Source organism: Colius striatus, chromosome 1 (genome assembly GCF_028858725.1).
Source record: "Colius striatus isolate bColStr4 chromosome 1, bColStr4.1.hap1, whole genome shotgun sequence".
Taxonomy (NCBI): Eukaryota; Metazoa; Chordata; class Aves; order Coliiformes; family Coliidae; genus Colius; species Colius striatus.
The window spans coordinates 13,911,559-13,937,870 of record NC_084759.1 but is presented as its reverse complement, the minus strand read 5'-3'; the positions used below and the strand labels follow the sequence as shown (position 1 = coordinate 13,937,870).

Here is a 26,312-nt window from a genome sequence, read left to right as displayed (position 1 = left end):
TCTCATGTTCTCATACAAGCCAGTTTAATACAGAAAGTACCATAATCAGAGTGACCAACTTCTTTCTCATACAGAGAAAATAATATCAGTAACAGCCCACATTCAGTTACATCAGCATTCAGTTACAATCTCTGCATTAAAGAGAGGAGCATGTCAGGAAAAGTAAAATTCATGACTTTTCCACAAAAAACATCAGGCAGCTTTGTCAGATGGGTTGTTATTTATTTGTTTCTTACTCAACATGCTCCAACCTTTCTTCTTTAGAGGAAAAGCATCCTGGCTTTTTTGCTTAAGAGACATGAAGTACCGGACAGGCAGTCAGTACAAAGCTCTGCCCCACAGCCTGAAGACAACGTGGTTCTTTGGTCAGCATTGGTTTTATCATTTCATGGCACCCAAGGTTTCTGATGCTGTACAGACATCTCCCTATTTTGATAATGTCTGAATTTAGTGGGCGCCAATAACTATTGCTAGCAATAGTGAATTGTGACGACAAGGGGAAAGAAGCACATCTCTCCCCGTCAACAGGAGTCTCTAAACCATGGATGCTGACACTGTAATTAAAATTGATGGCCCCACTTCTGTCCAAATGAACCTCCAGAACAGGAGGTGCTACAGAGATCATAGTCCCATCTCAAATAATTCTTTTGCTAACAATTCTAGCTGATAAATAGCCTTTTTTTTTTTGTTGACAACTTGCACATTAGCATAGGGAGGACTCAAAGCTTCCTGGGAAGCATACTATTCCTGGCTTACTGAAACCAATACTTTTTATTTTTAACCAAGTGTTTAAAATATATCAAAACCAATTGCCAAGCAAGCCTGAAACACTTGGACCAGATATCCTGCTTTGCTATAATACAGTCTATTTAGGGCTGTCTCGGAAAGTCACTCATCCTTCAACTGATGTATGTCACCACCTTATAAATGGGAGACAGTGATATCAACAAATAAAATTGGAGCCTTGTCACACCTGCAACTCGCTTTCTCCTCCCAGGTGTGGTGTGATGTTAGGTTTAAATATAAAGGATCTCAGCAACTAAACCTAGCTGTGGACTCATGAGTAGAAGACAAACTCATGCAACAATTGAGCACTGCGTCTTTAACCACAAAAACACACAACTGCACTGAAATTCACATGGTTGAGGCACTTCAGTGCTGAACAGTGGTAACTCCGGAACTACTAAAATGAAAATAGTGTGTGCCTTCAGCCATCACGAATTGCATTCCATCAGAAGAACAACTTTCAGAATAAAGTAAGGTCTTCAGGCACTTTCAAAGTATGCCATTACACATTTCACAATTCACAAGTCAAAACTTGGAAATGAAAGTAGTGTGTCTTTATTGATAGTCTGCCACAAATTATGGTATAAACTTAGAGTTAGCCGAAAATGTACCTGCTATATGGGAAGATCCTGAACATTGTAAGTGTATCTGCAAAAAGTAGATGCTTTCTTACAGTTACTAACAGATGTTCTGCTACCATCTCTCACTCCAGTGCCATATGCAATTAAAGTATTGTACACAAACCGCATGAGGCTCAGCAGAGTCACTGTCTCTTCATCATTGCAAACACACAGAGATGCACACGTTAACGTTAGCCTTTACTGACTTCAACAGGACTCCTTTGTCTCTCGGGTGAGCTTGTACACAGTGTTTGCAGGACTCGAGTTTGTGACTACAAAAGCAGTGACAAGGGGGATGAGAACAGACATACTACAATAGGAATTCCAACAATTCAATGCATCCATCTTACTGAAGGAAATCAGTATCTTTACATACTATTGAATGTTAAAAACAAACAGAGATGTTTAAGCACAAAGTATATATTTATACCAAATAAAACAACTGAAAAAGTATTACATAAAGAAAAATAATGTAACAGAACGTACTTAAGTACCTAACTTACAGTCATGCTCATATCTAAAAGTAACATTGGTAACTAATATATATAATTTTTGACAAGGGTGCATTTAAGAGTTCTCTAACATACAACATTCTAAATGTGGAGAGTATTTTTGCCAAGATACAGAAAACAAATTATTTTACACAGGCACACCTGTTAATTTGTATAAAAACATGCTTGTAAGTGAAAAGGTCACTTTAGTACTAATTTACCAGAGGTGTGAAAGCTATGTAGTGTTAACCATGCTGAAACCGCCTCTTCTCCTTTTGCATTGGTGAGCGCCAACACTGACTGGTACAAGGTTTGATCCGTGTGGTTTACTGACACTGCAGCCTGTGCCCAGGCAGTGGCCCTGCTGGGGCCTTCAGCAGCACAGTCTGTACAGCCCCATCTGCCTGCATGTAGTGTATTCAGAACCAAAAGCTATTACAATTATTACAATGATTTCTGTTTCAATATATACATCAGTATAAAATACTACCCAAAACACTTGCGCATTTCAAACAATTTTAACCACTTCATCAAACATTTGCAAGTTCATGTTGATTGCCAACAGTATAGCATCTCTATGGTATGTTTCCTACTAAATGAGAGAACGGAAATGTATTAAAATCAATTAAGTATCACAAAACATAATCCATGTTAGAGCAGTTCAAGGATTCCCAGTTTGTCAGTATCTACCCTAAGCAGTGCTACTCAAACACAGAATAAGCCATTTAGTGTTTCTACAATGAGAAGGAAACATTCAAATATTAAAGCTGTAACAAACACACAAAAGCAAGGAAAGAAAATTTGTTCTGTACTCATCCCTGTTGTAGTGAGGCACAGCGTGTCAGGAGCCTGCACCCAGTGCATCCCGTGTGCATACCTGGCTACAACTGTGGAAGAAACTGAAATGGAATCAACTCTGGATTTCCTTGCTGTTGTGGTTTTATGTCACACCATTCAAGTTATAACAACTTAGTGTCTTTTTTTTTTTTTTTCCCCTGAAGGGAAGAAGAGAGGAGAATTCATAATGAAACTGTAAAAATGCTACTAAAATCCCTACCTTGGACACAATATACTGCTTTAGGAGCTACTGTGTCATTGCACAATATAAGTGGCCTATTAATCGCTGAATTATTGGTGTAGCAGAATATATCTGTCATTGTGGATATGTTTGGGAAATTGGTGCTTTCAAACCTGCCTGTATCCCATAACAAGCCACAAACAATTTAATGTATTCCAAACACTAACAGCCTTGCCTAAAGTAGTAAATGTACATTTATAGTGGCAAATTTCAAATCTCTGCCTCTGCTGCTTCAGTTTTTACAATTAGACTTGGTTCACAGTTTTCCTTCTTTATGTTATCCTAAAACAGGACAATTTCTGAAGCATAAAAGAATCCAAATGACGATAATAATATGGGTGTTTGTTTTGTTTCGCTGATTAATTTCCAGCTTGAAAGATAATCAATGTCCTTAAAAACCCCCAAACAAAACAAAACAAAAAAACCCAACCCAAAATGTCTCTCCCCAGGAGAAGTCTCCGCTCGCTGAGATTTTTTTTCAAAACTGAGTTTCATGCCTACAGTATCTTTATAGTCATGTTATACACCCATGGAAATAAAGGCTCACGTTGAGAATGGTGACAGGCCCTTAATTATAGAGGTGTTAACTGGTGACACTACTTTTCATCATAAAAAAACCCCAAACCCCCACAGAACTTCATAGCTTATACTGAAAGTTTGATTCATGCTCGTTTTGTTCATTTAAAAATACTCTTTGGAAACTGTGTCAACTCCTGCAAACAACTTAAGTGATACATCTTTTCCCATTAAAATAAAGATAATTCATATTCACCTCTACCCCATGCTAAGCTCTACTACTAATATACACTTCATTACCTGCTCATGTCACCATCTAACACATATCTTTACATTCTTCTACATATAGTGTCCAGGGCTTATTTTTCACCAAGCAGAATTTGATACCTATTCCACTTAAAGAGTTTTTCGTAAGGATTTGGTTTTTTTTGGTGTTCTAGTCTTTTCATTGCAACTCGAGAGCAACAGTAATAGATCGGACTTTTTTCGTGGTAACGTAAGAGTTTTTTTCCCATTAAGAATTTTAAAATCTAAACTCACTTAGATATCAAAACTGAAAACCAGAAGAGAGATTACATGCAACTGTCATTTTAAAATGGTTTCTGCTACTTTACACCACATTTAGAAATCATACGTATGACCCTTGGGAGTTTAACTTTTACATTGCTGCAATCAGATTCTAATTTAAAAAAATCTTGCAAATAAACATGAAAAATAAGCCACTGGTCATGAATTCTAATGATTACATTCAAAGCTAGCCTTTAAAAAAAATAAAAAAGTTACAGGCTAAACGTACTGGTTTATGTACTCACTAGCTTATCAGGCTACAATAGGCATGTTTTAAGTATAAAAAAGCAGACAATTCAGATTTAAATAAGACTATGTGAAATCAGAAAAAACCCCTTAGATTTCACTATTAAAAAAAAAAAACAAGAACACCTATAATTACTTCCCATCCTACAGCTACAGTTAAACCAACTAACAAAAATAATCAAACTATTTTTGACAAACAACAGTAAGGCTAGAATATGTGGCAACAATCAAAAGTTCATATACGTTTCTATGTAAAATGACTCATGATTTACTATAACATAAAATATGAACAAGAGCACTTTGTGACTACTGAATGCCACTTAATGCCAAAAAGTCTTCAGCCCTCCTTTAAGTCGTATCTCCAAATCAGTATTGATTTCTTTTGACCAGATACATCATTTTCGGCTTGTCACCCCAGTATGTCATGTTTTACCACTTGCCACAGGCAGCAGGAGACAACTAGCTGAGCAAACTACAAGCAGTGACATGCAGAAATTAACTCTCAAATCTGAGTACTTAGATAAAATGATATGCAAGCGCACACTAGGACAAAAGGAATGGCATTCGTCATCCAAATAGGCTCATCATCCCTCCCCACCCCCCTCAAACAGTAGTTGCAACAGCAATAGAAAAAGATCAAGAAGATGTCTGTTCTTCAGAGTCAACTGTGGAAAAAAGTCAGCAATATATAACAGCAGCGATGGACAAGGAAGAGCAAAATGAAAGATTCTTGTTGAATATTTGTTCATTTACTTTTTCTGAACATTAGCCCAAGTGTGCAACACTGGCTTGTTCTGAACTTCAGATACAGATGTCTTAATCTCCTTAGATCCTTCACAGATTTAGAATTCAGTCTCCCTGAGGCCCCTATAACCAAGTAAGAAAACTCTCTTTATCTAGCTTGGTGGCTGCCAAGACAGATTCCATGTCATTAAGGATGTCAGAGCTCAAAGCCTCTTGCAGACTTGGCATCAGTTCTTCTCCTTCTATATTCATCCCATCTCCTTCCAGTGTCCCAAGGTCCACATTTGTCCCTGGAATGGCTTCAAGGTAGTCTGGGAAACGGTTCTGATGGGATGGTATGTTACTTTGGCTGATACTGTCACCTGGTTAGAACACAAAGCAAGATGGATATTAAATACACTGGAAGTACCAAACCGAGAGTTTATCAGGACAACTGGTTACAGGTTAATCCTGTATCTCTTGCATCACACAAGCAACATGATTCATAGAAATCCATCACAAAACTCGAAGATGACTGACTGCATGCAGACGTACAGACGATATGCCCTGGCCTCAACCTCTTCACCTACTGACCCAAATCTCTACAGATCTTTGATGTCATTTAGCATATTTTAATTCTTATGCTTAAAGGAAAAAAAGACAATGTTGAGTCAAGTGTTGTTTTGGAGCACTATTAGCAACACTGAATGAGGTACTATTCTTAGTTCTCAGTAAACAATATTACTTAAAAAAGCCAATGGACACTCAAATTCCATATAACAGGAATGATACTATTCGTGAGATAATCCTTCATCCTTCCAACAGAGATGATTACACTTAATTGTATTACAGAAATAGAAGGTGGTAGAAAAACAATGCAAAAAGTATCACAGCTTCTCAGCTCCTTGTTTTCACTGCAAACAGACACAAGTATATTTGGAAGACGTGCATTAAAGATGTAGACAAAACCAGACCTGTATCCATCTCATCAACACTGTTCAGGAAGTCGTCGGGGGTTCTGGGTACACTATAACTGCTCATGCTCAGTCCACTGTCTGTGCTTTCATCTCTGGAGTGATATGTCCCACTGTAACAGAAGGGAGCAAAAAAGAAGAATGAGGGTAGAGGACTGAAAAAAATAAAATAAATGCTTTTGAACCAATTTGAGGGCTTTGAAAGCATTGCTGTCACAAGAAATACTCTATTCTAATCAATAACTGAAACCTTTGTCTGTGTCAGGCACCTGGCTTTTATTTTATGCAGACTTATTCTAATTAAAACCATATTATTTAGATTCATTTTAACTTGATGAGAGCTTATTTAAGCAGCTTTAAAAAGCTGCCTACCTGTGTTGTGCATAGTTTTAAACTTTTCCCACCCACTCACAGCTAAAAACCATTGGAAGCACATCACAGATAGTGATTATAGAAATAATAATGGTGTACCATTTCACACTCCCGTAAGGATTAAAAAAATATTTCTAACTACTAATATCCTCATGCTGTTACAAAATTGGAACTCCTTTAGCCATTCTTCAATCGCTTCCCACTGTTGCATTACTACTAGTTCAGTCATACGTGTTGCAGCAAGCGAGGGCCCCAATATAAACCAAATACTGGTACAGACACTATCCTGCAAGCAAACCTCCTTCAGAATGGTCTTGATGACAGAACATTTAATAAAGCAGTGATGGCACAGGGCCTTACGTGCACTTGCTTTCTTACTGCCACCTTGCTGCCAGGGGAATGAGCAAGGCCAAGAGACAGGCAGGGTGGGAAGAAAGCATGTTAAGTGTATGGAGTTTACCTATCAAGAGTTTCATAGTGGGGGGCCTGCAAGGGTAGCCTCTGTGAGAAGACCCCAGGAGCTGACTCTGTCTGATACAGCTGGTTCCAGCTGACTCAAAAATGGTTCTGCTGTGGCTGACAGCTGAGCCCATCAGTGACAGTGGTGGTACCTTTGTGCTAATGTATTTAAGAAAAGAGAAAAACCACTGAGTAGCAGCTGAGAGAGAGTGAGAATATGTGAGAGAAACAGCCCTGTAGACACCCAGGTCAGTGTTGAAGTAGATGAGGAAGGTGCTCCAGGCACCACAGCAGAGGTTCCCCTGCAGCCTGTGGTACAGCCCGTGGCGAGGCCCTTCCTCTGCAGCCACAGAGGCCACAGGGGAGAAGAGACCCATCTGCAGTCTAGGGAGGACCATGTCAGAGCAGATATCCACCTGCAGCCCGTGGAGAACTTCATGGATATACCCTAAAAGAAACTACAGCCCACAGAGAGCCTGGGAGGGAGCAGGCTCCTGGAAGGAACTGAAGCCTGCATAAGCATCTGTAGAAATATACCACTACCTCCTTCGCCCTACATCTCCTAATATCTGAGCTTCACAAAATATTTTCAAAATGTGTATTCTTTCAGGGTGTGGTAGCATTCACTGAGAATTCTTACTGATTTTCCAGCTTGAATATTAAATGATCAACTTGACTTACTGTTCAAATTATCATTTGAAGACATATTGAACTTCATAATGTCCTCATGAAATAAATAGTGTATGCCTTTTTCTTAAGTATGAAGAACCAAGCAGATGATGGTTCAACGGCTACTCAACATCAGATGAAAGTAGAATGCCATCAGTCATGAATATATATCTATATATATATATATATATATTAGATTCCACAATGACATGTTTTTACATACAAGAAAGAAACATAACATTTCTTTAGAGTTAAATCATAAATATTTCTCCTTTTTTAGACTGAATCAAAAATAGTATCACCACACGCTTGACAACAATCTTAGTAATTAAGCTATTTAAGACTTCTGTGAAAAAAATGCTGGTTTACTTTGTGGGAGAAAATATTGAAACCAGAACTGAGACTACACTGAACTAAATCATTTTAGTTAAGAAGGCTTTTTGGCTGCTGCTCTCACACTTGGAATGTCCAGCCGTTCTCTTCAGATCACTCCTTAATACACATTTCCTCTTTCTTCAATAAGGATTTCTTCATTTAGTCACCACACCACCCAAAATCACGGTATGCAACTGAATTGCATTACCCAAAATAGAGTGGATGCTTCTTCAACTAATACTTGTTAAAATATGTGTATACGAAAGAAGAAATCCCAATTTAGGAGTTAAACAGAGAATTACTGTCACTGGTAATATAAATCTAACCGACAAAAATATATAAACAGAGTTGCAAGCGAAGAGGTGAAACAGTCTAATGAAGACTGCTTTGCTGGATATCCCATTCAGAAAATCAAAAATACCACAATGACAGTAAGAGCTGAAGACAGCAGGCAGAAGACTATGTAAATGAAAACAATACTGTACATTTTCTCAAACTGCTTCAATCTAGCAATTATTTTCTGAGGTTTTTTGGATGTTCTGCTTAGGCAGGCAATGGAAAGTATTAAAATTATCTCTATTTTGGATAACCAACTTTGGTACTTTAACATTAGGTGGATTACTTCACCAGAAACTTTACACAGCCATTTCTTAAACATAAAGGGTACGAAGGTGTTCTTTAGGGTGAAACTATTGGACCGCTGTACCTAACTCTGAGGTAGCAACGCATCCATAAATGTCCTTTTTAAAGGACACTTCCCTCACCCATACACTAGAATTAAGTGCAGTGATGTATTAAAAAAAAATCACAGAAGGGGACAGTGCTTAAACCAAAATGGAAAATTAACAAATTCTGAACTCAAATAAGATACAGATTTTCAATATTTTGCTTGGCATAAGGATTTAAAAAGCCAAGACAAACATATTTGCAACAAGGCAAGTAGTATCTTTTTGAATTTTACAGTAAAAAGTCCTTCCAAATCTTCAACCTGCCCCCAAAAAATTCAAGCAACATGAATTAGTCCTTGCTAGCTTTTTTCTGCTTCTAAGTAATGGTAAGGATCCATCATTTTATATTTCATATGTATAGACTCACAACAGATAAATAGCATTAGTCTATTGCCACAGTCTTTTGAAACTTGAAGATGATTTCTTTGAGGTCAGAAAAAAAGGTTTTGTAGATGTGAAGATTCTATATAATTTAAGAACAAATTTCAAAATACACCTGGACTCACTCAAGCTACTATATTACTATAACACATCAGGTCATCATCTACCTACAGAGGCCTCTCCTAGGAGAGCAGGTCAGTTTTCAGATTTCTTGTTGTTTTTATTCCTTGGGACAACCTGACAGCTCTCTATGAGAGTAGAACTGGCTGGCTAGATGAGGGGAGAGCAGTAGATCTTATCTACCTTGACTTCAGGAAGGCTTTTGACACCATCCTCATTTACATCCTCATCAAAAAGCTCAGGCAGTGACAGGACTAGGGATAATGGACAAAAGCTGGAACACAAAAAGTTCCTCCTAAACTAAAGAAAAACTTCTTTCCTGTGAGGGTGAGGAAGCCCTGTCACAGGCTGCCCAGGAAGGTTGTGGAGTCTCCTTCTCTGGAGGTTTTAAAAAGCCACCTGGATGAGTTCCTGTATGACCTACTCTAGGTGGTCCTGCTCTGGCATCATGGTTGGACTAGATAATCTTTAGAAATCTTTTCCAACCACTGCCATTCTATGATTCTATGACAAGGCCAGCACAGTTAAGGCTCACAGTAGATCCCAGAAGCGATTTAATGGAGGAAGATCCCTTCTGGTAACAGAAAATGAAGTTTTCTAATGAAATTTGTCCGTGTAGGAAATAAATCTTCCTGAAATCTACCCAAAACCTGGAAATACCACCTGTGTCCTTAGTGAGTTTAATAATGAAACAGTACTACTTTCTTCTCCATGTGCAAGGCTTTTCCAACCCCCACCCCCTGACCTTGGTTTTCTCCAATACTTACTAAGCAGTGTGTATTTGGAGACAAACTTTTCTCCCTGCTTTCATAGTAGCACACTCAACATGAGCACTCACAACACTTCACACAGTAGGAGAAAAAGCTTAGGAGCATATGAATGACAACAGACTCCACTGGCAAGATGGAAGGTATGTTCTTGCACCATCTCCACTGAGTTTTACTAATTCTGAGAATTACAGGGAGGGTGGAGTATATGAAATACTGAAGAATCTAAGTGTGAGATACCAACAATGTTCAGTTATTCAAAAGAAGGGACTTATACCTGCAACATAAGTTTACAAGGATTTTAACAGTTTTCAATATCTGAAATTACAGTATGTACTGAAGATCACCCTATTCCAAAATCATGCCAGCTCTAACGTGACATGTGCTTCTTACCTTACAAGCAGGTTTGAAACTGTATTGGTGGCAAAAGGCACGGAAGTTAAGATTTATATTGAAAGAATCAAGATTAATTTTATGGGTTTTTCCAAGAGTATGATAACAGACTATTAAAGAAAAGGATAAGCATGTTGTTACACTTCATGAGCACTTAACAGTAAGCATCCTAACATTACGCTAAAATTTCAAGGTGATGCAGGTAAGCAGTGAAGAACTCTGACAGAATACATAATTCTTCTATGGTAGAGGGTGCTGAGTTGATAGCAGTTTAGAACACTGACAAAATATAGTCCAATGAAGGACTACAAAATTAACTACTTCAGCTTAAGATCAACTACTTTATGCTGCTGAAATGATAGTAAAAATATAACCTCTGTTATAAAAGTTTATGTGGCCTGGAGATTTGACTGTTTCACCATTTTAATCTTTTCTTTCCAGCACGCTAAGTAACACAGATATGACTTATCTCAAGCTGAAGCTGTTTCTCCAAAGCTGTAATGGTTAGTATGAAGTTTTGCAAGCCATAATTAGAAGAGTATTTCCAACAAAACAAACACTGCAACTCAGAGGAATTAAGGAAAAAGTTATATGAAAAAAGTCTAGTCTACACTGTAAAAATTCTAAATCTTGAATTAAAAGACTCATTTCAAAACAATACAGTATTTAAAATTAAACATGCCACTATTTGCAGACCTAACATTAACAGAGTAAAAATACTGCTAAATTAAATACCTGAAGTAGATGGGAGGGGTGAATGGAGAAATCTTAAAATGAGCCTTGAGGTGTAGGCATAAATGTGCCTCACAGTTCATTTGATCTCACAGCAAGCTATTCACAAATTTTTCTGAGTCAGTAATTTGAAATGACTGTTAGTCAACAGATTATGCAGAGGCAAACATGTTATGACTTTGAATAAAAAAACCTTCCTACAAGTCTGAACAGACTACTTCCTCCCACAGGAGACAGCTTTTAATCCTCAACTTTTACTAGACTTGCCATTTAAGGAAAGATTCATTTACAGCTGTGGCTTTTGGCACAGACAGATGTTCAAAATAAACTATTACATGTACCAAACAGAATTTTAAATCCATTTTTCCCCCTGTAGTAGCTACTCCAACAAACCTGTTAAGAAAGGGATCAGAACTATTTGTAGTCATTGTTCTCAGTTCCTGAGACATTCCAGGAGATGACACAGGATTTTGAGATCCACCGTCTTGTTCCATTGTTGGAAGCTGGCTACGGAGAGCCAATTCCTATAATAGGGAAGAGGGAGAAAGAAAGATCACGTTAGGCACTTGAATGCACTTTTCAGATACACAAACACATGTCATTACAGGTGATTGATGCGTTTCCTGTTTCCAGTTAAAAGATTTAAATGAAATTAGGATTCTGAAGACAAGGCAAGATTTTTTACTGGCTTCAATGATAATGAAAGTTCCACCAGTCAGGCTCAGTATTGCAGAGACTTCACTGTAAAAAGAACTGTTAACACCCTCTGAGCCCTCCTAGCTCTGCTGATGATCACTTTACCCATTTCTTTTATTAAATTCTGATTTAGTTCCCAGTTTCCTTTTTACCTTGCTTGTTTCATTCAGCAAATCTTGAAGTCCTTCCTTAGAAGTTCCCATTCACTCCTCTGGCTTGAAGCACGCGTTTTGAAATTTCTGACTGATCCAGTCAGTGATTTGCCCCATACATAAATCTTAAAGCTCTCCAAATCCCTAGCAATTTCTAAATAAAAAACTGAGACACTGAGCTTCTGAAGTTACCTACCGAGATTACAAATCTATTTTTATGCATCTGATTGTGCACCAGCTTAAATCAATCCATCCATAAAACTTGTAATTACTATTTAAGGAAAATAAGTTTTAACATAAAATACATAAAATTAAAGGCAGACAGAGATAATCAGCATTTCATGTACTTTGCAGTGCCCCTTCTCTCACTTTTTAAACACATAATCCATGAGTTGCACATGAGAAAAATACAATAATTTTATTCAAGCAACTCTCCTAAAACATCACCAATGGCTCATTAAGTCTGTGCTTTGTTAATGCAGAGACTGGTAAAGAAATCTATTTACTATCTTCTTACCATTATTAGCATGTTATTTCCAGGCTGTGCCTGGGAAGCTAATCTCGGGAAAATCAGACTTGTCATTCTTGACAATACTCACTGTTTCTCATTTGTAAAATGAGAAGTCTTAATCCATTATCAATTATGAGCCTCAGGAATACTGTAGACTTTTAATATATAAAAATAACCTTTATCCAATTCTTCTTCAAAGTGATTTCTTTTTTTTAAATATCCAAAGTGATTTTATTTTCCAGAAGATTGCACCAAATATTGAATGCTTCCTTACCACCAGTTTCTTTCCTAGTGTGCATATGCTTCACTCCCATTCTTGTGGGTTATTTTTCTACATATTCCTTTAACACCAAGTTTTATGACTTCTACTAAGTTTTCTTACTCCAGTTGATTAGACCTTTGCACAAAGTGTTCAAACATATAATTTTGTGTGCTTATCATATGCACTTACCTACTCTAAGGAAATCCAGCCCTCCACTTACCACCTCTTACTTGGCCACTGTTTCAATAAACAGCAATAATACTCCTCCTCCTCATTTTCAATCACAGGATGGTAGCCACCCTTTTAATCATTTCTATAGGCTTATTCATATCCATCCACCTCCTTATGGGATAAAACCAAGTGCAAAGACTATACAGTGAGGTTTTAACTTCACAGAAAAGTTTTCAAACTTCTGTCCGTCACATCAGCCTTGATACAAAAAGGTTGATACAACCCACTAAAACAAAACCGAAAAAGGGTTTCTCAAATGGTGATCTGAAGAAGGTGGGTGACCAGCCATCCCAGAGATGGTTTAAGATCAGTTGGCTCAGATCACAGTCTTTAAGCCCTTCCTCTTGAGACTAGAATTCTTCCAAATGTGGCCTGAACCTTCCCTTCTCTGAGAAGCTGCCTTCATGTGATGTAGCTACATTTAACTAATTCTGTCTTTGTATTTGTCCAATGAAGGTGGAAGGGGGGAAAAAAAAAAATCACTTGATTTTGGATTTTGCACCACTACTTGTATAATCTTTTCAGCCTTGGGTCCACACCTGGAATACAGCACACCTTCCTTGCCACTCTGACAGCAGAGCTGTCTCTATCAGGAAGCGCTACAACCACCTGGCTGTGGTGCCAGCAGCTAAATTACACACCACTGCCCCAAAAAGTGATGTCAAAGTTAAACCAACACTGAGCCATTTCTGTATATAAAGCCCTAAAGTGACATTATATCTCGCTGTGTGGTAAGTCTGGTCTTTCCAATCATCACTACCTCCTGATGGGATAGTTCAAACAATTTTTTGGTTTTTTTTAAAATAAAAATAGAGATAAGAAAAATCCATACAGGTCCCCTTTTCAAGAACTACTGACACCAGGAAAGGAAAAAATACCAATTTCTCTTCTGCACCTTAAGAAAAAAAGTCAGGACAAAGGAATAAGCAATTTGGAAAAATGGGAAAGTTACTTTTGTATTTTCTAAATCCTTAGAGGAAAGGTGAGACTGAAGTTTCATCAATATATGAACTTAAATATTATAGTAAAAATAAATGTAGCTCAGATACTAGCCAGCTAAAAAAAGAAGAATCATAGAATCATAGAATGGTAGGGTTGGAAGGGACCTTTAGAGATCATCTAGTCCAACCCCCCTGCAGAAGCAAGTTCACCTAGATTTCACTGAAGGCCTACTAAGAAGAGATGTATTAAACCAGGGGAGAGAGCTGTATTTTGTCTATTCTTTGGCACATATAGTAAAATAATTATTTTTAATATTAGCACTACTTTTATCCTTGTTCAAACAATATTACTAAAACTGCAAAACTGCAACTACTTTTAACTACTTGCAAGTAGCATTGCTGCCTGCCACTTATTCAGGAGGCAAAATTACAGCACTTCCCTCTAGAAAGAATGTTATTCCATTACTCATTCAAGTAATAAATTTATGTCAATCTGGGACTCTGAAACCAAAAAAGACGAGCTAGTCAGAAACAAATACAGAACAATTTTTAATCATTCCAAAAGATAAGCAAAGTTTTCTTGCAAGCCTTAAAGAGCATATAAAGACTGTTCTAAGAGGTGCATGTAATGGAAGCTAAGGCTGTGCTGCTTAAAGAACAGTCCCTTCAAAACTGATTTCCAGTTAAAAAAATGGTTGTTTCCTGTACTTGGAAAAAAAAAAGTATGGGAGTGTACAAGCCTCTCCCAGCTCCAACCAGAGCAATGTGAACTCTAGGCTTTTAGTTCATGCTTTAAAATATAGCCTTTATTAGAAGTATTTAAAGTCTGGAGGCAAAAATAAAGCCATGACAAAATCCTGGCTTAGATTTCTTTAACGTGATCTCATCCTATTTTTGTAAGTATGTCAAACTTTTTTTTTAAGTACCTCTGGGAAAATAAGAGCTTAACATTCCTATTGTTAACACAGAAGCTGAATTTTTGTTACTACATAAAGACAAGAATGATCCATCATCTTCTTACGCAAAGTAATTCTAAAGGTCAGCACTAATTTATCTGTCTGACCTTACCTATCTGTTTTTTAAATGGCATACAGATTAAGTTTTGTGTGAACTTTCAGGTCATTCACGCCATGTCCAAATAAATTTTATAAAGTTATTCTTTGCAGAGCATTTTTATTTTTACCTTCATTGCTCTTCTCAGGAAAGGTAAAAGTCTCTCCTGTGAAATTAATGTATCATATTCTTACTGTATGAAACATATGATATGCTACACAAATTGATATATCCTTACAATTGGGTGTGGGGTTTTTGTAAGTTGACTTCATTAGTGCCAATTGAAACATTTCTTCCCTCAAACACTGCTCAACTACTGAATGATACACAGGCTTTACTGGGATGGGAGAGAAGTGTTAAGGGAAAGAGAAGACCACACACTTATGGGCAGACTTACAACAGCAGTTACTTCTTCAGATCAGGTATTTACGTTCTTGTTTGAGGGCCACAAAGTTACAGCATATGTACAAAAGAAACAGGGAAAACATATGGACAAATGAAGACAAATGAATTCAACAATGAGGAGTTATGCAATTAGTGAAAAGTAAATGTGAAACATAAATCATTCAATGTTGCCATCATGAAAACCAGTAAAATTAATTTAAGAGGTGATATTGATAAAGTGATAATTAATTGAATTGTATACTCTTGGCAAAGAACTCAGGGCCACGCAGAGTGCTGCAAAGGCAGATAAGGCAGCGTAAATTGTACTAGACATTAGCAAATAAAAGTCTGGCTTCTTGTCTGGTGCTGCAGTTCTCCTTTGCTGTGCCATTGCTTCGTACTCCTCTTGCTATCTGCCTGCCCACAGCTGCAGTGCTGCACCCATCCCGCTGAGGTGTCTCAGAGCACCAGGAAGGCAGGTATGTCAGCAGGAGTCAGCAATCACAAAGGCCTTGCAGAGCTGGATGGCCATCCTCTAACAATTTTTGAATGCTTCTAGCAAAAACTGTTATTTATGGCCATCTTCTACTCAGGTCAACATGATTCATATTTTCTGCTGACCAACTGCTTTAGCAGTACTTCTGTGATTAAGTCTTGCAACTCCAAGGCCACACCTGTGACTCCAGGAAATCCACCTTAGTGAGCTACAACTCCAGAACAGACACAATGTTTTCTGAAGCTATTAGAGGCATAAAAACCAGACAAAGACGGTGAATGCCAATCTAATTTACTCTATAGACTTTTAGATTAGGTGTTTATCCGTAAAGATCTACATTCACAAGCGAGCAGTAGTACTATTTTGTTAATCTGTAAATCTTAGGTGCTGCAGGTGAAATTAGAGCTTCTGAATTTTCAGGTTACTCATATAATACAAGTATCATTCTTACTGTTTGAAATCCTGGCTACCCATACTCAGCACTTCCCACTTAAACTAACAAACAGAGTGTGAATTCTACAGCTCTTGCCACGCAAACGAACAAAGTTTCACTTAGATCTATGGTTTTCAATAAGGAATGATACTAGATCACTTCAGCAGCTGAAGAAATTTTAGAACTCTTAATTCCCAAGATGTCTGAACAGCAGCAATGTTCCTTTTGCAGTAAAAGTAGTTGAATACCACATTTTGTATATTTTTATGACAGCCAACATACCCTCCCCTAGTCCAGCCACACAGGACTCTCTTTCAATAGCATTTGCCTATTTATGTCCAATCATGCTTGCATTTTCTAGGAAGTCTTTAAAGTAGTACCTTAGCAAGCTGCTCATCAGAAATACCAAAGACTTAAACAATAATTTGGTCAAGGAACATCTCCATAATTTCTACAGGACATTGGATCATAAGTTGAAAGTTCTGATCCTTTGACAAACTCTCTTTTGTATTGAAGAGCAGAATTTGTTGGTTTGGGCAGAGGAAGATGTATGCTTTCAGCTCTTAATCACTATGGGTCACAACCCAGGGGCAACTGCAAAGTGATTTTTTACTGATAGTTACAGATGGACTTTGATTGCATATTCTTACTGTCTCTTTCATCTGGAACTAGCATTTGTATGGCCATACATTAAGAAAACATACAGTCAGAAAATCAACCTATCTGAAAAAGAGTTTTTCTGATAGATCAGGTGTCTGAACTGTCTTGCAGTGTAGCCACAACAATGCTTCAGCTACTAGATTACCAAAAAAACAGTATTAGACACATCCTGTTCTGCTGCCTTATTATTAAGGCAACCTCTGGCAGACAGATGAGTTTAACGTCTTAAACTGCTACAGTTCAGTTTGCCAGAACGTGTCTACCAGACCTCTCAGTCAGAAGTCATTTTATTAAGAAGTAAATATTTTACTTTAAAAATAACACACAACTGGGCAGCTGCAGTCTTCAGACCCAGTTTAGGATGGCTCTAGACAGCTAGTTAAGTCTTCTGAGTCGTGGCCCTGCATAGGCACTCTGCCTTACCTGTAAGTCTCATTGTACTCTATAAAAAAAAGCTCTGTGCAACTGAAAGATTATCCAAACTAAGCATTAGCTACCAAAGATACAAATGCTTTCCTAGAAATAGATGCCTGTAATAAATAAAGGCAACATGCTAAGATTTGTTATTACATGCTGAATGTACTAATCCAGAGTAAAGAAGACAGTTCATTAATTAGATCTTTTGAAGGTAATCTTGTCAATAACAACAGGCTATTACTTAATAAAGTAAAATATTTCTGCTAACAGTAATGTATCAACAGCTCAATGGAAACTGAGATAAATGCATACAAAATTGATTTCTGCCTACTTGTAATCTTCAAGTACAATCTAGTACATGGCACTCAGCTCCCTCATCTGCATGGCAGTTCTCCAGTAATATTTTGTTATTGCATTTGGAGAGTAAGAAATCAGTAACAATTTCATTCATTGTGCAAACCAATCATCTAAGAGAAAACTTTAATCGGGAGGAGGTTGGACTAGATGATCTCTAAAGGTCCCTTCCAACTCTACCATTCTATGATTCCATTCTATGAGGGACAAAGCAAAAATTAGTATTCGCAAAACGAGTCATCAAGCGAGTAAAACACAACAAAAGAAGGGATACAATATTTACTTTCACTGAAATGATAAACTTCAGGTATTACTTGTGACTATTGGTTTAAAAAAAGTGCAATCAGAAGCAAAAATTTTAGATGAGGAAAATAATTTTGATGGAAAGACTCTTCACTGCAACTAGCCCTCCTTAAGACTTGTCACATAATGGATCTCTTCAGAATAAGACATATCACACTCCATTTTCTTATCTAATATCAAGCAATAAGGCAAATTAAAGCTGAGGGACAGAATACAGCTATGAATTCGCTGCATTTATTTTCTTCCTGCATCTTGTAAACATAATTTTCAATTTTTTTTCCATATACCAGTGGTAATTTCTTCATTGTCCAAAAAAACCATGTTCTAAGACCAAATAGCAGGCTTCAGTACCTTACCTTTTTTAAAACAACAACTAAACAAAAAAAACAACCAAAACCCAACACCAATCTTGCCTCAGTACAAACACACTTGATGAAACCAAGACAAGTAATTTATCTTGTCAGTCTAGGTCAGCCTGAAATAACACACAGTGGGACAAGGAAACGAGAGATTCAAGGGACAACACTGCTCATAATTCACTGAGGCTAAAATAATACTTTCCTACCATTTCCACTATGATTTGACACATTCATATCCTGTTATTTAAAGACATATTATACAACCTAATCCTCAGTAAAACATTAAGCCTCACTAACAGCATGGAACTTCAAGAGTACTGAATTCCAGACTGTACTTGTTTCTAAAAATGCCCTCCATACTCTCTAGAAAACGTCACAAATCTGACAGTAACACAGCTTTGTCCTGGTGTACACGCAAAGTGACTGAAAAACCCCTTTTATTGAAAAATAGTAATGGTGTTCTAGGAAATTAGCACTTTCTTGAAACACTGGAACTCTTATTGACTAAGTTGACGAATCTGTCAAACACCAATGAAGTTGAACTTTAAAAAAAATGAATCATAGGAAACAAATTTCAAACCCAGCAACTATTTTGTACTGTAAGTGCATAAATTTTATTGAATAAAGTCAGCAATATGCCCTCATGGCCAAGAAGGCCAATGGCATCCTGGGATGCATCAAGAAGAGTGTGGCCAGCAGGTCGAGGGAGGTTCTGCTCCCCCTCTACTCTGTCATGGTGAGGCCTCATCTGGAGTCCTGTGTCCAGTTCTGGGCTCCTCAGCTCAAGAGGGACAGGGAAGTGCTGGAGAAAGTCCAGTGCAGGGCCACCAAGATGATCAGGGGACTGGAGCATCTTCCTTATGAGGAAAGGTTGCGGGAACTGGGGCTGTTTAGTCTGGAGAAGAGGAGACTGAGTAGGGTTCTTATTAATATTTACAAATATCTAAATGGTGGGTGTCAGGAGGTTGGGACATCCCTTTTTTCTATGGTATCTAGCAACAGGACAAGGGGTAATGGGATGAAGCTGCAACCCAAAAAGTTCCATTTAGACATAAGAAAAAAAATATTTCACTGTTCAGGTGAGGGCACCGTGGCACAGGCTGCCCAGGGAGGGTGTGGAGTCTCCCTCCTTGGAGATCTTCAAGATCTGTCTGGACACCTTCCTGTGCGACCTGATCTAGGTGACCCTGCTTCTGCAGGGGGGTTGGACTAGATGATCCCTAAAGGTCCCTTCCAACCCCTACCATTCTATGATTCTATGAAATATAAAGAAAAAACAAAACAAAACCAAGTGATTCATCAAACAGTGACAGACTGGCCATATGTCTTTGCAGATTCTTCATTGAGTTGGGGAATCTCCAGAACATCACTCAAATGTTTGATAAGAAATAAGTCCAGGCCTATAGGACAGGGAATATGAGAGGTACTTCATTAAATATATAGGACAGCAGAATGAAGACAATGAACAGCATGCACATTCCAAGTATGAAGAACTACAGAAAGGGAAGTTGGGAAGCACAGCTGAGCAGAGCAGCAAGGAAGCAGGGCTGTATCTTGTTCTCAGACAGAGATCTCCACTCAGTACCAGAAACAAGCAGCAGATACAGAATGAGAGGGGGAACCTATCATGTAAACAGCTATGTTCGATGCTGATCTTACCAATATTAATTAGCAGTAAACAAATAAGAAATATTCCAGTCTTAGCACTGGAAAATCTGCACAACATCCAAGAATAATCCCATCAGTACCTTAGTATTATTTGCCTCTATCTCTTCCCACTGTATACTGGAAGGCAAGAAATCTGTTACCCTAAGATCTAGCCAATTTTATGATTTATATTTAAGTTGACTGACATCTGTTTAAGATGAGAAACTGCTGACAACTGGATGCTAACTGCAGGAAAATAGAGGGAGAACTATTAGGGATGGAGAGAAAGTCAAGTCACTCAATCTCTTAACTAAGACAGGTGGACATCTTTAAGAAAAGTGATGATTAAGAGCCTAAGTAAGGGCACAGATGCCTGGTGTTTTCAAATTCCCTGCATGTACCAGCAGCTGTTGTTTGCACACAGTAAACATGGAAGTTGTAATCTTTCCTTCAAACGCCTTTGACTTGGCCATTTTTAGACTTATAATAAAATACACCCTCACTCAAACAAGAAGAGTTTTTCACAGTACTTGCTACAAAAAAATGAAGCTGAGCAATTGTGTAATCTTTCCAGGAGGTATTTAAGTGCTGTGGCCCCTATACAGAACACTGAGTTTTAGTGTCACAAGATAGTACAGTCTCATGGCAGAGACATAAAAACTGGCAAGGACATAATGCTCATGCAGCACCAAAAAAAAAAACCCACTAAAAAATATATTAATACAACCATGGCACTGTTTCCAGTTGACATGGACAAAAATGTCAAGAAGGAATAGGAGGTTGGGCTGGACGCAGGATGTTGGACTACATGACCTCCAGCAGTTCTTTCTGACCTATTTGATTCTGTGATTAAGAAAAGCTCAGAGATCCAGTTAAAAGTTAAGGAATGTTTCTCCATTTTTTTAAATCCATACAAAAGAGATACTTCATCAGAAGCAAGCTTCAAGAATGCTGATGTCATGTATTTTCTTTACAAACGGAAGATCTTGACAATCCCTCTCTAAAATACATTTAAGTCTTCCCTAAATTAAGAGCATTGAAGGTATGAAGATTTTATTTTCAGTATTCCTTAAAAGAACATGTAAAATTTGGCAAGAGAAGCTATTATTCTTCCCCCAAGCACAGATTTACCACGGTGAATGCAGATAATTCCTCTAAACTTCATTAATGTTACTCACAAAGAAAAGACCTGACAAAAAGTAGAAGCTGATCAAAGAAATGTTTGTTCTTTATACCAATTTTTCACAGATTCACAGATGTCAGCTATGACCTGATAGGACTGTACAGATTGCGACTTCAATAATATTATCATTGGATAAGACAGACAACATTTGCGTCCTTAGTACAAGGCCTCAAGAAGCATTTATAGAACAATTTCCAGAAGCGGTTGTCTAAGCATCTTCTTCTACATGTGGTTGCTCACTAAATTATTGAAGTAAAACCACAAAAAACCACATTTAGATGTCATAATGTGAATAATCTTGTATTATAGAACACTTAAGATGGCACGATTGCCTGTTTTTCTACCCACCAGGTCACTCAAACACAGCTTGACTAATTAGCAAGTGCAGACTAGTAAAACTGACCCCAAGTAGGTCAGCATACAGGTGAGCCTTATGTGAAGCAAGTTTACATGTAACTAGAATCGTGATTTTTGCACAGATCCTTTTATCAGGTCCCACCCTAAACAACTGACTACTATGTACACATTTAATGAATTACCAGCAAGGTCCCTTTGATGTTTTATAGCTTTTTAGAATTTAAGCCAGAATTTTAAGAAGTTCCAAAAATCTCATCTTAAGTTCTCCATTTGCTGCATATTTCTGAGTTGGCAACAGGAAGAAGTTATGAGCAACTGTGTGACAGGGCTTCAGGCATACAAGAAAACATAGAAGACAATAATGGCATTCAGTAAGAAAAACACTCCTGGATGACCTAACTGTTGTAGAAGATAAGGTGCTTTCCAATCAGAGTGGAGGAGTGTGCTTTGCTCTTCTTTTTTCCTTCATAACAGGTCCTAATATTGATCAACTAGATCATTATGTGATTAATGCTCTGTATATGAATTCAATTATTACCTCTCAATTAAAATGTTTCAGTTTTAGAGCTGCACGGATATCACCAAACAAGAAATCATTCTTTCCAAGGTGTCGGTACTGTTTCTAAGGTCTGAAGTTTCTATTTTGAAGATGATCTTCTCAGGACAACTACCCATGGCTTCCAAACATGGGGTCTTTTCTGTTATTCCGGTTTTTTTTTGCCTAGTGCATATACTCTTTTTTCTTAGAAAAACAAAGTACAATACAAGCCAATATAAATTTGTCCTAAGAAACAGCAGATTAAGAATACTATTAGCAATAGCAAGCAAGCAGCTCTCTGAATACATAACATATATTAATCCATAAATCCACTCTGTTTCAGAGACTTATTCCGTATTCAGCTTCTTAAGACCCTAAAAAAAGTCTGCATTAAACTGTTTGTCATGCTTCACATTTTGACCAATTTTCTTTTGGCCTGTGAGGCTTTCCAGAATTGTTGTTTCCTATAAAGAAAATATATCTGTTCAGGAGGCTGTTACATGTTAAAACAGAATAATTACATATTTTATCTTCATAGCAATCATTTAGTAAGGCTAATTGATTAAATAATTCTGTTACACCATACACGCTTAAAAATCACAAATATTTCAAGTGCCTTCTTATTAACTGATTACAGATATCCTCCTTTAAGATCATACCTGTTTGAACAGATTTACGATAAGAACATTCATATGAACAGTACTTAAAAGTCAAAAACTACTACCTTAGATAGAGGTTTGCTTTAAATACACATCTTGATGACATCAGGACTGGAACAGTAGTATCCTCAAGAATGCTAAACAAGAAGTTTGTTTTCAATGCAGAAAAATGTGCAATGAATTCCTCATTTGCTTTTAAATATTGATACAAAGTTGTGGCAATGCAGCTTTCTTAAAAACCAATACCAGGGCCATGACCAGAAAAGTGGTTCAAAAATGTGTATGGTAGATCTTAGGGGGTTTTTTTATTTTTTTAGAGTGCTCTCATGTAGCAAAAAAACTGCCTTGCTACCCTAATTTACTGTTTTGTCTAATTATGCTAAAACATCAGTTAAGAGCCTACCTGATGTTTTGGAGAATTTGCTGTGCTGGGATTGATATTCCGCAATGCCTAAGAGTAAAAATAAGATGGATAAAAATTACTTTAGCTGCACAGTTTGCCTATGCAGGCTGTCTTATAAACACTATCTTGTAGTATGAAGCCCCCAAGACAGGCCAGATGAAGAGAGGATGAGGGAGTTAAGACACTATGAAAACCAAGACACAGCAAAACAAAAACTCACAGGTTTAGGAAGGATGCGTATTGGACAGATAAGCTGAATGACCAGGGAAAACAACACAAAGGGAACCGGTTTTCACCTGATCCAAAGTTAGTGAGGTTCTCAATGACAATTGAGGCAAGAAGACAATTAGAAGGCCTACCTAGAAGCATGCTAGCACAGGATATAATGTTTGTTGGTGGATTAATTACAAAGCAGTAACAGCAGAAGCCCAGGTGCTTAAGCAGAGAGAAAGTCCTGATGCCACCTTTGCAATGTGTTCTTACCTAGAGTACTATAAAAAGTAACGGCTGTAAAGATGACCCATCTTACACCAAGAGATGATGAAGATTCCTACAAAACAGGCCCTTGACTACAAAGGGGATAACCGGAGTCCAGAACAGAATTCCAGGACAGAATACTGCAGGTGATGAAGAAAGAGAAAAGCTGTCTTTGAGGACATTAAGATATTATCCTCTCCTGATACAAGGCCCATCACCCAAAGTGAAAAGGGAACAGGATAAGATTTTAGAAAGTTTTCCTCAAAGAAAAGATTAGTGCTTTCTCTGGCAATGTCAAAAAACCAAAGAATATCCTAAGTATCTACCACAGATGGTAGTAACTCTTAAAACACTCAAATGGAAACATCGAAGCAGAAGGCTCAGAGTCAAAAGGAAGACAAGGTTGAGTTCAAACTGTGATATTCATACAGCTGAAAAATACTGAAAGGAATAGTTTACAGCCTAATTATGAAGTTTGAAATTCTTCAGCATAGGAAAACCACAGGTTCAAAATGCAGCACAAGTGATTCAGTTATTCCATGCTCCACTTCACTAACAGGTAAGATTTTAGCAACAAGGTGTCTCCTCCATGTACCTTATATAAACCTGAAAAGTACTTTGAAATCCTACAGATTGCGAGAGGTTCCAAAAGGGAAAGACTTTCCTCCACTTAAAAGAGAGAACTAAAGCAGCTGTGGCAAGCAACTCCTTGCCTTTTTGCATGACTTGGATCTCAATGAATACGAAATATATTCTGAAGAGGTATGTCCATTCAGATCAACAGTCCGTGATATCATCCTAACAGTAAAGAAGCCTATTTCGGAGCGTTTTGCTAAAGAGCAGAATGAAGGAGGAAAGCAAAATCCTTCAGTTTGGTAAATCAGCTGCTTTTACTACCCAGCTGGTATCAGTAGCAGAATTAATTCAGACTTTTTTAGATCTCAAAGCTTTTTGTACAATCACTGGTCTTTAAGACTCACTGAAACGACAACATAACCAAAACGTAACATACAAAAGAAATAGTGGAAGTAGGTGTCTAACCTGTGGCCTCACCTGCCGAAGCAGTTCTTGATGCTTCAGTCTCAGCCTTTCCTTCTCCATCTGTAGCTGCTGAAGTCTCATCTGCTGTTGCTGATTGGAGCTACTCCCACCCATGACACCACCCTGGGGACTCTGAGGAGCCAGAGGAGGTGGCTGTTTCACTGGAGCACTTTGGCTGATTCGCTGATTCATGGCTAAAGAATCAAAACAAACATTTTTAAATAACATTCAAACAAATACATGCAAGGAAATTATTATCCTTAGAAGGCATATGTTAAAAACTTTATAAAATGCTAGCCATGACAGTACAAAACATGCAGCTACACTTATGTTCAGTATGAGATATATGCTCACGTGTTATTCCTGTAAAACTGATGCAATAGGCTCATGTTTAACAGTATATACACGTTTTAAAAGCTTCTGGAAACAGTTAAACATGTGAGTTGAAAAATATGAAAGTGGTAGAAAAATACTTTAAGTTTAATTAGAAGTATATCTTTCTCTTCCTCCTAAAAAACTCTTCTCAATTTAGGCACTAATAATACAAAATTACTTCTCTTATTCATGTGAAATATTCAGACTCATTAGACTTGAGAATATGTAGAATGATAAAACAGATGATCTTACATCAAACTGCATTAGGTTAAAGGGTACCATTCTTCCCAGTGTGGTGCTGCTCATGCAACACTCACATCTTTTACATCAAGTTTTGAGTGTTACAGACTCCATTTTAGAGCATCTTGACATGCAAAATTAGAGCTGTTACAGAAATTGCAGATGAATTATACAACCAAAAATACTGCCATCAACATAGGAAACATTTTGATAGTGCTTTATTTTCTTCCACTCCACAGAAGTATGTGTGGAGTAGAAAAAGTATTGTCTTGTACACCTAATGCATCATCTTATCTTCTCTCATGAAAGCAAGACCTAAGACAATTTTATTTTAGAAAACAATGCATGGCTGGGCTGCCTCTAGTTGACAGATCCGATTTTTCCCCTACACAAGACCAGTATGGTTAAACTCAAGAGGCCCTGGAGTTCCTATAGTGAAACAGAGGGCTGGGAAAGGCTGAATATATCACACAGGCACTATTTTCAGGGTCTTTCAGTTCTGGAATTAGCTCTCCATCTTGTCTGAAACAGCTTTAATTTGTTAACATTCACAATATGCTGCAGAATGCATTTGCAGTGATGGAACAGTGGTAGGTTGCTGGGTGTTTGGTTTTTTTCCTGGGAATGAGGAGCATGGTTTATGGGAATCAAGAAGAAAAAAGGGAGTGAACTTCTTTTAGGATGACAGGCTGATTTGGTGCAAAGAAAACCATCTGTTGTATTAGCTGAATTAATGTTTTCATCATATATAGAGGATTCCTAGAATACTAACAGTTCTAACTGTTGTAAGACAGGAAAATTATCTCAAAGAATCTGTATCATTTTTTCTCAGAGAAGCCCTGCAGTTTCCACTGTCTTTTGAGTGTTCAACTTAAGGTACAATAGTGATTTTCTTCTGTTCCAAGAAAAAAACCCCAACTTCTTATAATAGCAGTAAAAATGTCTGTTGCTTCACAGCCTTGTTCTCTTTTCCCCTTGCCAAAGCTCATCTTTTTATTGAGAGGTAAACACATGAAGAAGAAATGTCATATCCTCACTACAGTGAGAATAAAAAACGAAAAAAAAGTTACAGACTCAGCTCTGTAGTCTACCTTTTGAACTATTCCATAGATCCAGCACAGAATCAATTGTCTAATGGGTAGA

General features: G+C 37.6%; 1 protein-coding gene across 8 annotated transcripts in view; it reads right to left on the bottom strand.

Annotated features, from left to right (window-relative positions):
- Positions 1-1,318: 1,318 nt before the first annotated feature.
- Positions 1,319-26,312, bottom strand: part of YAP1 (Yes1 associated transcriptional regulator) — a 95,112-nt gene continuing 70,118 nt past the window's right edge. For 2 of the 8 annotated variants that reach the window (XM_061991704.1, XM_061991686.1), the window contains 5 exons: positions 24,555-24,748; positions 23,037-23,084; positions 11,391-11,521; positions 6,002-6,114; positions 1,319-5,410 (listed from right to left, as the gene is read on the bottom strand). In XM_061991704.1, coding sequence (XP_061847688.1) covers positions 5,172-5,410; positions 6,002-6,114; positions 11,391-11,521; positions 23,037-23,084; positions 24,555-24,748 — 725 coding nt within the window. In that variant the 3' untranslated portion in view covers positions 1,319-5,171. The remainder of the gene's footprint in view (positions 5,411-6,001; positions 6,115-11,390; positions 11,522-23,036; positions 23,085-24,554; positions 24,749-26,312) is intronic. The other 6 variants (XM_061991714.1, XM_061991687.1, XM_061991724.1 and 3 more) reach the window with 3 other exon arrangements.